Here is a 16,228-nt window from a genome sequence, read left to right on the forward strand (position 1 = left end):
GTCAATTACAGAAAGTGGCTTAAGAACTGACCTTTGCATTGAGCTTCCCGCTGAAAATAAATTTGATTAAAAAACAAGAAAGTGCTGCACACCAAAGCTTTTGTGGTATCGCATGGGACTGATGAGAATTGACATGTACACCTCTGGAAATTACCCTCTCGGTCCCAAGCTAAGACTTAGAGAATTAGTATTAAGGGCTTCTCAATTTTATTAAGGGACTGTGAGTTAACTTCCACTAAGTAAATATACGCCAACTTTCAAGAAGTAAAAATTGCTAGCCATTAAAATGGCCAGTTTTCTCATACTATTTTCTCATGTTTCCCCACAGCTGGTTTTCTCATGCTATTTTCCCGTGTTTTCTCCTACTGTTTAGAAACCTGACATCTCTAAATATTTATTATTTTCTTTCCAGGGCAATTTCTGTTGCCAAGTTGTGTATTGCTCCCAGAGGAGCGCGGTGTGGCAGCGGGCTGACCCTGCAGCCGCCAAGCACAGGGCACTGCCGTGCCTCAACGCGCAGGCAGCTCGCCGCTCACTCCCCGCAGTGGGATGGGGAGAGAATGGGGAAGGTAGCAGCGTGACCACACGTGGGTTGGGATAGGGACACTTTACATCTTGGCCGTGTCCCCTCCCGGCTCCTGGTGCACCCCAGCCCCTCGTAGGCAGGGCCGCATGAAGAGCTGTAAAGGCCTCAGCTCTGTGCGACCACTGCTCTGCAACAACTGAACTGCAGTATGTTATCACCCCTATTTTCATCAAAAATACAAAAGAGAGCACCATATGATCTTCTGCAAAGAACGTTAACTCCATCCCAGCCAAAACCGGAACAACATTCATGCTGATTTTCCTCATTTCTATCGACTGGGCCATGGGGGCATTAGCACAGCTTACTCTGGATATGGCTGTGCTTCACTTCACAAATTCCGTCAGAGATGTAAACCTGGCACCCAGAAATAAAGACACTACCTGGGAATAACTGTACTGACCCAGACAAGTCCGAGTGGAGGGACGGGAGTGAGGTTGATCCCTGGCCAGAAGGACTTTTCTCAAAGGGAAAACTCCTGGCCCCTGCAGATACTGCTACGGCCCTGCACATGGCCTGTGGAAGACACGGAGGGATCAATCACCTTTCCTGACAGTTCTCTGTTGGCATGCCTCAACCCTCGTGAGTACGTGGGGGAGTGACATCACTTTGGGTAAAATTAAACAACCTTCCTTTCCTGTATTTTCTCATATTGGGCTCTTCTACATCAGCTGAGCTGTGCTGCAAACAATGGCACAAGAAATTCATACTGCATTTGGATGGTCTGCTACAATACTGCTGGAGTATAAAGGAAGAAAATATACTGTAGGAAAAATAACAGCCTTCGCAGGATTGTTCATTGCTTAGAGACTGTAACTGAATTAGTTTCTGAATTTGCTGAAGTGTGTTTTTACAACACTTTGAGGAGGGTAATGATTCGTTCTGGCTGGGTTTTATACGAGTTAGCAGCCTAGAAGCTGTTAGATTGTAAAAATGGTGACGATTTGGGTCTGAAAGTGAATCTAAGAGTCTGATTTTCAATTCCCAGTCTCAGTTTGTATATTTGTAAAACACATACATGTACAAGATTTAAAGTTTGTAGTGCAAGACCAATTTGAAACTCTCTCTCTTACTTGAGGAGTCTTGCAGGGCCAAATTATAACACTTGCATGAGCACAGGAATTTGTTAAGGATGTGTGAAAACAAACACATTATCAGAAATACAATTTATAAGCATCCAGTTAAAGGTACATGTGAAAATCTCTTGCTATCCTTCACAAAGTAAATTGAACAGAAAAGAGGAAAACTCACCAGCATCCCAACGCAATATTCAGCAGAGTAACAAGATCAGCATCTAAAGCATTTTTCAATTAAATTAATGACATATGGACTTAATGTTGTAATACGTTGTTGATCGTCTGCAGAAGGAATATCTGATCAGCTGTAGCCAGGAATCCTTCTCAGCTTGTTTCTCTTGAATGAAGATTATACTAATACCAAAACAAATAGGGAGGTGTAGGACAATATATAACAGCAAGTTCTGAGATATTCTGATAGCTGATGTTATCTCATATTGCAAGAAAAAGTGCTTGTTTGACCCAAAGCTCCGTGATGTTTACGAGCAAAATTAACAGAATACATAATTGACTATTTGAGACACTTTTTATTAAAGGGCAACCTCTCTGACTTTGCAACATTATTGTTTTACTGCTGAGTAAATCATGCTTCTGCCTGCTACTTGCATCATGTAGCAACTACTTGATGTAGAAAACATTACCTAAAACTCACCTGTTTTCTGAAGTGTTCAGCAACCAAAAAATATGTAAGCCATCATTGTGAGTTCTGCCAGCATACAAAGATGCATGTTTCTAGTGCTGCAATAACTGTGTTTTGCCTCAGTTTTGTACTACATACATGCAGGAAAAAGCATATCAATACTATGAAAGACTGCAGTTTTATCACAAACTCCCTCAAAACAGTTCAGAAAAAAAACAAACAAAAAAACGAAGTTAGTATGTAAGTAGTCCTATATTGAGTATAATAGTGAAATCCTGTGAGAATGAAAAGCATTAAGCAAATATATTTATTTTCTTAGACAAGTTTTTAAAATAATATTTTATTTTTTTTGAGTCAGTGGTATATTTAAAACAATCTACTGTAAGAGTATAAAGATTGTAGATAGTAAAAAACAAAAGTGTGATGACAATAAAAAAAATGCTACAGTATAAAGTTAGTTTCCTTCCTCCCTCCCAACACCCCTCCCCATCATTGTCCAATATTTTTCAGAGGCTAATAACTGGATTTTTTTTTTTACACTTTAAGCAATTGAGAAATTAAAAATATGTAAGGCATTATTTGCACGTACATTAATTCATTATTACATGAAAAGCAGGCACCATAAAAATTAAAACATTCTAAAAACCATCATATATACAAACTCTGTACAGAATGATGGCACAAGGACAAAGTGATTTCATTCAGTTCATCCTAATCCACATGAAATATTACACATTAAAACAAAAAGAAAAAGCTCTTCCTGTTCTTGTACTTCGGTTTGGAATGACCACAAACCTTCTATCTGCGTATGCTCTTTCTTTTCCTATACACTCGTGCCTGTCTGTGGCTAAGAGGCTCTCTTGGCTTTCAATTGATCAATACGCAGAAGAACAGCCAATTGAATCAAAATGTAAATGACTGATCACCAACGACTAATTGTAAAAAGGCCATCAGCTATCAGCTTATTTATAACACAGAAGAAATAAAGAGAAGACACATTTCACAAATAAGCTGTATCTGATTTTAAGCCCTGGGCATAACCGTTATTTGGGAAAATCCTACTGCAGCTTCTCATTATCACGAAGCCTAATCCAACGTGCATTGAATTCAATGTGAATATCGTCATTGATTCCTATATACACTGAGATTAGGTATAAAATACTCAGCTCAATTAGCACTCCATAGCTACCTAAATGCTTTAGGTACAAAACATTAAACTCTCATTTTAATCTCCACAGCTATCTATATGCCTGAAATTATTCAGAGTAAGAAAAAGAGAGGTTTAGGAAGAGGGTGCTGTCAGTTGACAAATGCCTCCCAGTCTCAAGTAGTAGAAATGCAGATTCCTTTCAAGTTTTGGGAGGGAATATCCCCACAAATGGGGTTAATGTAGTGGTGCTTCCGAAACACTGCCAGAAATTAATCGGAGTTAAGAGTCATTGCACTAAGTGTTAGATACTGCACACCTGAACGACGTAAACATTATATACCTTACAATACTTAGGGAAATGAATTGTTACAGCTTTATCTTTGGAAAAAGGCTTCCTTCTTCACTGGACAATCCCAGAGTCAACAGATGTCTGCTTCCGAGTTGTCTTTGGAGGCGGAGGCGGGGGAGTCTTGCTGGGCAGTGGAGGCGGCAGGTGCTAGAAGAAAGCAATTTTGAACAGACAGCGTTATCAATGAGTGGATTTGGGAGACATTTGCTGGTTCATATATAACCAAGCGAGGCAGTAGGTAAGCCTGTAACCATCTGATATGTGAAAACTTCTCACAATCTGCTGCTATGAATACTGAATGTATTTGGCTATTAGATTAAAATGTAACTTATACTTTTGACAATGAAAAATCTCTCAAGGGTTCATGATTAATTAGCTTAGTATTTCAGGAAAAATCTCTTGAAAGCACTGGAGAACTTTATAATTCTCTACTTTATATCATGATAGAATATTGATTTCTTGGTCTGTATTGATTGCCTTCAGCTCCTATGCACTACAGAGCTTAAAAGTTATGGTGAAGCAACAGCTTCATTGCTTTTCCATTGTTTTTGTATTTCACACATTTAGAACAAAAATCATTCAAAAAAAATCTTATTTAAACAGATAAGTAACTTGCAGCTATTACAGTTATATTTAAGATGTTCAAAATAGAAATCCATACTGCTCAAATATACATATTTAAAATCATTTTGTATGTTATACAACAGAACAAAAGCACCCTCAGTAAGACTCACTGGATAACCAAACAAAAAAAAATCATTATGGAAATTAAGACTTTTTCCATACAGTTTGGTTATATATATTGAAAAAACAAACTGTTTCAGAAAAAGCTTAAGAACATTGCAGTTTGCTTACCGACTTTGCACTCCGGTTTTCTGCAGCCATTAGTTTTCCCATCACTGAGGCTGTGCTGCAGCGTCACACCTCATAAATGCTGCTCTGTTATTGTTTTTTTCCTAAGATTCTTCCCCCACTTAGCCAGCTATTACCTCTTGTTTTCCTCCAAGCACGACGACTCTTCTTCACTGGCACTTGTTTGTGTCTGGCCGAAATCTCTCTGCCTTGCCCACCCGACCCCCAGCGCCTCGCAGGGCTGCCAGCCCCATGCAGATGCTTCACACTGCTACGACATGCGCTGAGCCTGCCAAATTGCCTCCATCAGTGCTTCAAGAACAGCTCAAACGTCCGAAGTGCCTCAGTGCTATACTGCATGCACTGGGCTTGGAATCTTCACGCTCCTATTTCAACTTTTCTAACGTCTCGGACAATATAACTGGTGTTTTCCAAATCACAGTAAGAAACCCGTACATAAGCAACTGATAAAACACATCAAAATGCGTAACGAGCCCATTCCTTCAAAAGATACCCAAAGTTGCTATCCAAAAAGCAGAGCGGTTCTGGGTGACGCCAGGACATTTCTCCTTTCCCTGCCTCACAAGGCTCCTGCCATGTAGCTACTGTGAGCTACCAGAAAAATGCAAGAGAAAAAGCAAAAATGACTCTTTAAGGTAACTGAACGCGCTCTTCAAAGTCATCGTTTAAGAAAGCATGAAGTTATAAACCTAGAGCTATTGTAAGACAGGCTGGTATTCTTAGTCATAAGCTAAATAGAAAGAGAAGACTGCATACTGGCAGCCAGGAACCTGACTGGACTTTTGTTGGAATATTTGTCCTGTAGCCTTACTGCAAAGAAATATTTTCCAATCTATTTCTGCAATCTTCCTAATTTCTCCAGGCTTCCCCCCTTGGTAAACGAACAGGGATCACAAACTACTGTTGGGCAACCATGCCCAAACCTTTTCTCTCCATATTGCCGCTGTCCAAAAGAGCAGGCACAGAGTACGTCGGGGTGCAGACCGTCCTCTCTCCATTTCTGGAGCCTCTATAGCTCTCACCTTCCTCCTTGAGTACAAAACACTTGGCTGCCAGCACAGAAATCCATCGGTTTCCATCTGGATGAGGAACTCATGACCAAGAGGCAAGGAGCTCTCCGCACATCACCTCGGGAGATCTCCTGCCTGGCATCTTACATTTGCTGTCCCAAAGGAAAACAAGGTCAGAAGATATCATGCAGAGACTGACCTCTTAGACTCCGTGATGGCCAGGGGAAGCTTCATGCTCACTGATGAAGACGGGAATTAAGGTGTTTTGCCATGAAAACTTTCATACTCAAAGTCCAGTTAAAGCTTACACTCTCTCTTTTGAAGATATAACCATTATTAAAAGAAGGGTTATGTCTCAAAAGGGCGCTGTATGCCGAAGGAAAGTCCTGCCGAGTAAGGGTTTTGAAGAGCAGACTCGAAGACCATACACAATTTACTGCGGACTTGCAGGGGAGCACAGGGCACAGTGCTCTCTGAGATGGAAAAATATATAGAAAATATATAAAATAAAGTGTTGCTGCTGGTCTGTCTCCAAATATTGCAGTCACGCCATGAAATATTTCCTCTACCTGTCCAAACACTTTTCTTAACCTGGTATGTTAAGTCAGCCCCTGAATCCCTACTAAGACATCTGTATAAGAGTTGGAATGTTAACGTTACGTAGTCTCACAGATTTAACTGTGATTTCTAGGTTTCAAAGTCTCTGAAAAAGTGCTTTGTTAAAACCATGTAACCAGGCACGGGCTTCTGGTAAGATGTCTGCACACACTGATGGTCCGCAGAACGTCAGCATGCAACATGTAACTCCTCACAGAGGAGACAGTTATTTCAAAACAAGAAACACACAGGTTCTCCTCTAAAATATATTACAAAACATAAAAATTTCCTCAGTCCTGCTCTCTCAGATGGTATCTTTAACTTTCTATTTATCACTAGAAAGAACTAACTTTGCTGATAGCATCATTTGTAAAAATCCATTTTGAATTTAACTAAGAGTATATTGGCAATAATTCTTAATTCAATTAGATCAAAGGCATTTCTCAAAGAAATGAGTCCTTCATATTGATCACAGAACAATCAAATTATCCCTGAAAACCTGCTTCTGAAGAACATATACAAAGCAAATACAATGAGAATAAGCTAAATACATATGCTATAAATAACAAGCACAAAACCTACAAGAGCTTAGATTCTGCAAGCAAATTAGGCAGAAAGAAATAACAGAGATAGGTAGATAATTATTATAATTGAATTTACAATTTCCATTAGAAATTAAGATTAATTTAGTACTTGTCCATTTATGTTATAAGCTACCAAGGAATATATTAAGTAGGACATGCAATGCTCATCGGGGCACCATTTTGAGAAATTAGCACAACAAAACTTGCCAATATGGAAGTGGTGCAAATGCAGACCTAGTCATCACTCCAAGTGCCGATACATGCTCCCTTTACCCAGAGTAGCAATAAATTCGAGCACACTTTACCGTTAATATCAAACTTAGAAAATCATTATTTGCCTCATGAAGTTCATTTTACTACATTTCCACTTAGAAACTTTGAAATAAAAACCGAAGTTTCCCTTGATTTCACATGTAATGAAGAACTTCTTTGAAGCGTTCGTATTTATACTCAAATTGTGAACTTAAATTGTTAACTGTGAGCCCTCTGAACCTTAAACCATGCTTTTACTTTCTGACGAGGATAGAGACTGCTAGTTCACATTCAAACCTATTTTGGGCAGAATCCTTGACTCGCGTGTACCTCAGGGGAAGCAGATACCTTATGTAAAAGGCACATCTGCAACACAGAAGCAATCTGTTCCTTCCATTTCAAACAGTAAATTGCTCCCATTTGTTTGTTTTTCCCTGCTACTGAGAAGAATCAGGTTTAAAAACATTTGCTTCCATTCTCTTACAGAAACAGACTACATTACAGTATACATGTCCTGGCTGCAGTAAAAATCAATTAAAGAAGATGAAAATAGGTATATTTTTTGCTGTGAGGAAGCAAAATAAGATACAAGATTTTTTTTTTCTTTCGATCAGAAAATACTATTAAAAAGAAAACAGCAAACAAGATTTGAGTTGTACAGACAGTCCTTGCGACACTGTAAAAGAGGTATATTCCCACGTAAGTCTTTTTCTTTGAAATTTAATGGTCATCAATATCACAAGCTATGAAGATCCAACCAAAGACACTTTACTTTGAAGGATTAAAAGGTCTAATCAGGTCATAAGCAGTACAGGTAAGATGTAAGTAGGCTATCAAGTACACGAGGCTGTGCAAACGCTTTCAAATACCGAGTTCCGCCCCGTTCCTTCCTGCTTACTCCGTTGTTTCTAGCACGGAGCTGAGCCACCTGACATCGGTGGCTTGCTTATTTAACATCAGCAATGAAAAATAACACACAATGTAAGCTCTTGGAGGAATAACGCTCCCATTCTAAAAGAGTAATAACGTGCCAGCTGAGAGAGAATCAACGTTAACGCCACTAATTTAAACTGAATTATGGACAGTTTAAGCTAATTGACCATTTGACTCTGGGAGTGAAGTTACGTAGGAAATACCACAGGTAACCAATGTAAAATGACCGTTTAAGCTCTGCTGTCATACTTTATCTATTACAGCTCCAGGTGACTTTGTATCGCTGCCATTCCCTGCCCTTGCTTGCAGGGGACTTTGATAGGAGAAAGCAATTTCAGGAGTCCCTCCGCAAAGGCACACCTTGTCTCCTTGCCCCTGCCACGAGCTAATCGTCCCCTCCTCGGGACACATCAAAAATCACTCACTACAGGCAACGTGAAATTGCTCAAACGAGTGATTTAGATTCCTGCTGCTGGGTTGTTCGGCAGGGCCCTGACAGGGACTGCCTCTGCTGGGGACAGAGGCAGGCCGGGGACAGCCAGACCTGGCAGAGACTTGTGCTCATCACACACGAGATCTGCTCCTGGCACACGGCAGCTGGGATAACGCACGGCGAGTGCAATTCTTCCTCTGTTAAACCACGTCTCTGCGTGAGGAGTCTATTAGTATGGCACACCACGCCGCCTAACTTCATTTCCGAAAGCAGTGTTTTTCTGGTCTAGTCCTTACACAAACAGACCTCAAGAGTTACGAGCAATACCCTCAGAATTAGGTTTAGACTCCAGACCGAAACAGTATTTCTTACTGAAGGCCCGGGCCCTGCGAGAGCTATAAACCAACGCGCTGCCGATCGGGCAGAGCTAAACCGCAGCTTGATCCCAGGTAACGCGGGCGGCGGAGACGTGGCCGCTGCCGAAACAAAATCAAGGGTGCCGCTTAGGGACACATCACGGGCTCTGTGCCTCGAGGCAGACAGCAGAACAACACATTTTTCACTCAAAATCCTGTAACAAGCCGTGGCAGGCCATTGATTTTGAGACTTATTAAAAAGTGACTCCTTCCTAGGCAAGAGCTTAACCCACCGAACCCCAGCCCATCCCAGGCTGAACTTCACGCTGGGAGGAGAGCTTGAGACGCTTCCCGTCTCCAGCAGCCAGCAATAATGATCAGGTGGCAAGTAAAGAACAGACTTTTTGCTTCTTCTGTGAGCACACAGGATTATCTTGTGGGAAAATACCTTCCGGGTACATGGTATTACCATGTGCATCGTAGAAAGATGGAATTAATCAGGGAATCACTGAACAGTCTGGGTTGGCCTTACAGACCACCTGGACCCCTTCCCCCAGCCCAGGCTGCCCAAAGCCCCCCCAGCCTGGCCTTGGGCACTGCCAGGGATGGGGCACCCACAACCCAAAGCTCCGCATTTCTTCCAAGTATCTAATCTAAACCTAAAGCATGGAAAGGCTTTGGTCAGAGTGTCTGCTTTTAAAAAGAGGATACATTTACTTCCATTTGTGATCAAATGCGGTTCACAAAGTCAAGTTTCTAACTTAACAGTACTGGTTAATAATGCAGTTTTTCCAATTTCACTCTCTCCAACTTCTCCACAGAAGAATGCTGCCAGCCGCCCTCCTGCTGCCCAGGGCGCGTGAGGCTGCAGCGAGCCCTGGCCCACCTCTGAGCAGCGCTGGGAGTCCCAGGCAGGCTGCACCACGCCACCCGGGGGTTTCCCCTGCAGACTTCACCAGCCTAGGGGAGCCGAGCAATAGGACTTTTGTAAGGCATTTAGGAAGGAAAGGGAACCTCTCAGGCAGCTGATGGCAACCTCCCAAGAATTCATGTCAACAACTGCAAACAACGAAGCAACTGCTCCCTAACTACCTGCTACCCTCATGGTTTCGGCTGGTTTTCTAGCCTCAGCTCTTTTCCTTTGTCCACATGAGGACAATACTCTTGCCAAAGCCTCTTTCTTTTTTTCCTCGCCGCAGCTAACCTAACAGAGAGCTGAAGATGAGCACTGCAGTATATGCACTGCAACACATCAAAAATCCCCTGGATTTATACTTCCGTGTAAACACTTCCATTATACCCATTTAAGTAGTAAAACGATCCCCAGTCTGAATGTTACTCAGGCACTGGGATCCCAACGAGTCAAAATTAGCGCTGTTGCCATCAGCCACGCGAGCCTGCTTCGGTTCTCACTTTAGGCACCGCTTCAGCCCTTGCTGTCCCCTGCTCGCAAAGTCCTCTGTCTGCTGCCAGATTGATTGAGGTCATCTCACCCAAACCATTAGCTGATCTCAGTAAGCGTTACAGCCAGTATTATAAATGTAAGTGCTCCTTTGTCTATTTTCTTTGAGTTTCCCTTTTTGCTGTGAATACAAAGTAGGCACTTGATTTGTATGCAAGGGTATGGATGAATCCATAAAGAATGAGAAGTGCCTAAAGGAATCCCTTGATGTAATAATAATCCTTGCAGGAGCCGTAGACTTCTTTTTTATGTTCCCATATATTACTAAGAACATTTTTAGCAGAACAAATCATACAGTGCAAGAAAAAATATATAAGGGTATCATAGTTATCAATGAATAAGAGGACAATCAGATAATTATAATTAGATGATTACTGGGATAAGAGACTTAAGTAGACTAAACTAACAGTAGACTTCAAATAATCTAAGATTACAATCTCAGACACTAAATGACACTATTCCCTGCAGTTTCAAGGTTTTCTTGGTGTATTTATTAATGTACTCTTTTCAGTTCACTAAAGTGCTTTTTCTGTTGTTGTTTTTCCTAACTGACTGCAAAGCAACCCCAGCAAGCCATGTAATAATTTCTTATGCAAGGGAATACTTCCAATTCAAAAGCTACTGATACAATCTTATCTATCACATTTTTTACTAATTTTTCTTCACTGATACAAAACGTGTGTAATTTAAAAGATCATTAGTTTACTGGGCATAGAATCATAAAGTTATGAAGTATGTAGTTGTTTGACCCCTGTAACACAAGGCATTAAAAACTTGCCCAGTGGGATTTAATCAAAGCAGTAATAAGAATTTACCCATCTGATCTTTCATACCCAGCACTACTCATTTTATGTTCTTTACAGCTATAAGCTTGATTTAATAAATTTGTAGAGTACTTGTAATAAGCCTATAAACCTTTCCTAAAATTAATTCTAAGACTAGTACCTGTGGTTTTGTGACAAATCTGCTTTAGATCTATTTTCCAGACTTTGAAACTATATTACCTCATCTTGGAAAGCTTATAAAAACAGATGCTGAGGAAAATTGTGGACACCTGTCTAAGGAGATACCACTTTTATTTGATTATATTTCTATAGGATGCTCAAATCCTGAGCTCCTTCAACGCTGGATGTTAAACAATGGGGCCTATTTCTACAACAACAAAAAATATTAAGAAAAAAGTATGAAAGGAGGCTAAGCGGTGACAGTAAAGAAAAGAAAAAGATTTAAGACCTGAATAGAACTTTGGAAAAAAAAAAAAACAACAAAAAAACAAGAGAGCACATTAATGCTATTTTTATGATGTTCCATTTAGTGATGTGGAAACCCTGCTCATGACAGGTACAGGAGCTGTGCAAGGTCACATTTCCAAGAGCAAGGCGACCAAGGCTTGTACCGGGGTCTTCCTCAGATGTGGGCTCCAACCAGCACAGCACGATGGCATTTGCAATTAGTAAAATAAGTATCCTGCATTTGTCCACTTCATGGAAACCCCTTCAAACAGCCTTGAAAGGAAGGAATAAAGAGGCTGGGATTTTATTCCTCACTGCATATTTTATCATCTCATTTTATCATCTTTTCAGCTGAGAACTGAAGTCATGTTTACAATCCTGAGCTACTACCATGACCTAAAACTTACAACTTACAGTATAGCATATAAAATGAATTTACTATCTTGGAGCTCATAAAGGAAGTTTAACAAATTTGAAACTTAATTTGAATTTCTCAAGCTTCTTCATGAGGCTTGATTCTTTAGACCAAAATCCTGGCAATCCTACTGTACATTCTGAAAGTTTCCATTTAGAGGTCTGTATCCAGGTTAAGCACAGCTGGCCCCGAGAGAGAAGACAGTGAAATGGGTAAAAGTGAAAGTTTGGAACATTTTGTCAGAAAATAGAGGAAAAGGGTTCATAAGAAAAATCAGTTAAAATGTTCACAAAACCCATCCAGACACAAGGAAGAATGATAGAATAAAAGATAAGAATAGAGAATTTTTCAATTTATGACTGAATAAAACGTGGTGTTTTGAACAACACTGCTCACGTTTCTGAAGTTACTTCTATACCTATTTTTCCCCATTTAGCCTGAAAACTAAATTACTGCAACTACAGTTAGAATTCCATACATGGAAAAAGTCAGTCTTGTGTACTGTTACACATTGTGATAGTCTCTTACACAATACAACTTTTCATACACACAAAACTGAATTCCTGCCTGACTTTATTCTCTGCTGAGATAAATGAGATAAATAGAAATGTTTTCTCTAACCATGAAATTTACTGAAAAGCAAATTATTTAAAGGATTTAATTTGAATGATGAACTTCAGAGAAATATTGGAAGATACTTCTACAAACAAAATAGAAATATTACCAGTGAGAATTTTTCCACAAAATAACAGCTTGGCCAAAGTTATAAATTTCAAAGTCAAAGAAAAGAACACCTCTTTAAACACTTTTTTTTTTTCAAAAAGAAAACAAATGGCCCTTCTCAAAAGTACTGCTTAAAAGAAAAATACTAAATTATTTTTAAAGGCTTCCAGGATGCAGGAAAACTAAGTTGAAAAAGTGTATTTTCTTCAGAAAGCTGAAAACAACGTTCACTATGAAGAATGTTTCTAAGCTCTTTCCTCAAAGGGAGCATGCGTGTTTGCCTCTAGGAAACAAGTGGCAATTGAATGCTGACAGAACAGAGCTCCAGAAGGAAAATATGTCAGGTACATATTTTATTTCCTTCCCTGAGACAGGATTGAAAGGCTATAAAAACTAATTTGCTGCTGAGACTACATCCTGTCAGTTTAAGCTCCCTTACCAACACGTCTAACAACATTTGGCTGAATCTTCTCCACTAGAATGAATCCAAGCTCACTTTAAGTCGATCCCAATGAGTGATGCTGTTCCTTCCTACTTCAGACATTTGTTTGCAGCTGCAGAAATCTATGGATCTGCTGACGTCCACCAGCAGGGTCACATCTCGCTGGGGGTGGTTAAAAATGAAAAAGCAAAGAAAACTGCAGAAAACCATCATCATCAGTAGGACTCACCCTTTGATGGGCAGGAGGGGACGTTGCTGGACTGATCAAGTCTTGGCTTTCCATGAGATTCCCATAATCGGCCATGCTTCCTTTGAGAGGCAGTGGAGGAGGGATGTCTGTGAGGTCGGCACTAGACATGCCGTTCAGTTCCAGATCTGCGAAAACCAGCATTTAGTTAACTCTTAAATAACTGAATGGAATCCAAAAATTCAGACTCCATCTATTCTTATGGCATTGATAATATGACAATGCTGCACATGCAACATCTTTGTCTGCTCTTCGTTGCCTCTATAAATATCTGCAGTTCATGTAATGAGGGATTTTAAAGGAGAAAAGAACAAGTGAACCAACCTCCCTATCAACAGGAAGCATGCACTGTTGGAGTTGCATTGGACTAATTTTTAGGATACACTCAAAAGACTTGAACAATCCTCTTTTTTTAACAGAAAATGAAAATACTCTTCCCTTCGGATTTCACTCCAAAATATTCATAGCTTGGCAAATACAATTTTCTCAGCTGTAAGCTCTGCATTTACACCTTGTATATTAACAAACAAGACAAGTTTTGCTAAGTGCACTAAGAGAATATAATTGAGCTAAGATTTATTTACTTTCCTACAGTAAAATACAAGCTTCTCGTTAATAAAATGCACAGATGAAAGCCTATAATTAACTACATCTCTCTCAAAAAATTTCAAACTCCAGGTAACTATAATAAATGAGCAGTCATTAGTTGTTGAGTAAATAAACTCATGCAAGAAAAAGTACAAAACATTTATTATTACTGGTTGCTGGGTAGAAAATTCCCTTTTCTTAGCAGATAAATCCTAGCAGGTACTTGCTGCAAAGGGGAATAGCCTGAGGGATAATAAAGTTTATTGAGGTCTGAGGCATACATGGGTTTTTGTGTAGAAATCCACCCACGGTGTATTTCAGGGTAATTCAGTCATTTGAAAACAGGCAAAACCCACTGTGAGCTTTACAAGATAAGAAACTTAATTTATTTTTGATAAATTAAGGCAAGTGTTTTCATTTAGGGAATGAAAAAATAATATTTTTATTTTACTAGGATGATCTGTAAAACAAGTGGAGGACTTGTTTATTCAGATATTTTTATTGCAAGGTTTCTATCAATATCTTATAAGCAGTGCCCTTTTATTGTTCTCTAAAATGGCCTCTCGCTAACACAATTTAACTGTAAGGGTGTATTGATTTGTCACTGAAAACTGTAATTTTACCCTTCATCCTTTCACTCGAACTTTCACTACATCAGGAACAGGAATATTTTTCATCTTGGGATTTCGAACTTTCAGTGGTTTCTTCTACATCAAGCTGAAAAGTGTTGTTTGTCCTCCAGGACCTGAATTTCTCATCACTTTTTCTATAGCTTCTGTTTTTCATCCTTCCTTTTCTACACAGAGGATTTCTCCATTCCCCAAACATTCCAGTATTCATAACACTTTCTTTTATATACCTCCCTCAGAGTCTACTTCTACTATGCTCCTGTCATTAGAACATAACCGTAAAATGAACTTCCCTGGTCATTTTGTATTCACTTCCCATCCATGTAGTATATTTAAAGATCACAGACATTTGAGCATAAACATCACAGAAAAGAGCTCCTTGACATATGTGCGACATCTCATCTACAACTTCATATGTACCTCCCTATACTTGTATAGATGTACTTACTGTTTTTTTTGTGTTTTTTTTTTTTTTTTTCCCCATGCAGTGTAGGGTGATGCTGAGAGATGTTTGGAAAATGTCATTTTCTTTAGAATTATAGCTTAAGCAGAACCTTGGATCCTACTTTGTAGAGGGAATCCTTCTTTTGGCATTACTGTAAGCAAGCTATGTTGTTAGGTCTCTCTACATACATTCCTTATGTGGAAACTGAAAATCAGCATAACAACGTGCTATCAGATATAGACAAACATTAGAAATTCAGTCTCCCAGTCCTGTAGTAGCCAGATTTAACTGCCCTGAACACTTTGGCAAACTATTTAGTAGAACAACAGCATTCTATAATGAAAAAAAAAATATTTGGCCTGACTAGCTAACCTCTCACACGGTTTAATGAAATCCAAAAGTCATCTAGCTAACTTCGGAAAAAAAGTGTCAAACACAAACTGTCGTGTTATATAAATATCTACCCCTCATTTTTGTTTTGCTATTGTTATTCAAAGCATTTCATCAGACTAACATGGTTTGAATATTTTCTCTTTACTGGACACATGCCATTGAGAATGGTGAAGAGATCGGTTAGATAACTTTTTTTTATCTCAACCTAATGATCAAATTTTACACTCCATTCTCCTAAACTGCCTGCTAACAAGCAAGCAATATTGCTTAGCAACCCATTAACTGCTTTTAGCCAATTTGTGTACTGAAGTAACTTCTTTGTCCTTGGAATTCCACAAAAAAATTATCATTGTAATCCCTCAGGCAATTATGGACAAGTTATATATATTTTGCAGTAACTCAAACCTATTTTATGTAATGCACGTAAATCTCAAGCACATAGATGTAAATATTCTCAGAAACACATGATAGTTTTGGTTCCTTTTTAAAAAAGAGTTTGAGTTGGTTTTAATAAATTGCATATAAAAAGAAATAATCTCATTCAACTTTTTTTTTTTTTTTGGTAGGAGTACCTGTACTGTAATTCTTTGTATTTCCATTTTTTTTTTTTGTATACTCATAGGTTTTGGGTATCAAAAATTTAAAGAAAGGAGGGAGATCAGTTATCAAAATAGTGGTTTAGGGTGTCTGACTAAGCAAGGGAAGCATTGAACTGATTTGAGCTTGTTTATCACTCTTCCACAACAGCATTATAACCAACAATTCCAAAATCATTTAAGCAAAGCCACATGTCTTTTAGAAGACAGTTCTGCTGCT

General features: G+C 39.2%; 1 protein-coding gene across 3 annotated transcripts in view; it reads right to left on the reverse strand.

Moving 5' to 3' along the window:
* Positions 1-2,637: 2,637 nt before the first annotated feature.
* Positions 2,638-16,228, reverse strand: part of DOCK1 (dedicator of cytokinesis 1) — a 281,505-nt gene continuing 267,914 nt past the window's right edge. For all 3 annotated transcript variants that reach the window (XM_048057478.2, XM_048057474.2, XM_048057471.2), the window contains 2 exons: positions 13,340-13,485; positions 2,638-3,945 (listed from right to left, as the gene is read on the reverse strand). In XM_048057478.2, coding sequence (XP_047913435.1) covers positions 3,850-3,945; positions 13,340-13,485 — 242 coding nt within the window. In that variant the 3' untranslated portion in view covers positions 2,638-3,849. The remainder of the gene's footprint in view (positions 3,946-13,339; positions 13,486-16,228) is intronic.

The sequence above is a fragment of the Anser cygnoides genome, chromosome 7 (assembly GCF_040182565.1).
Source record: "Anser cygnoides isolate HZ-2024a breed goose chromosome 7, Taihu_goose_T2T_genome, whole genome shotgun sequence".
Taxonomy (NCBI): domain Eukaryota; kingdom Metazoa; phylum Chordata; class Aves; order Anseriformes; family Anatidae; genus Anser; species Anser cygnoides.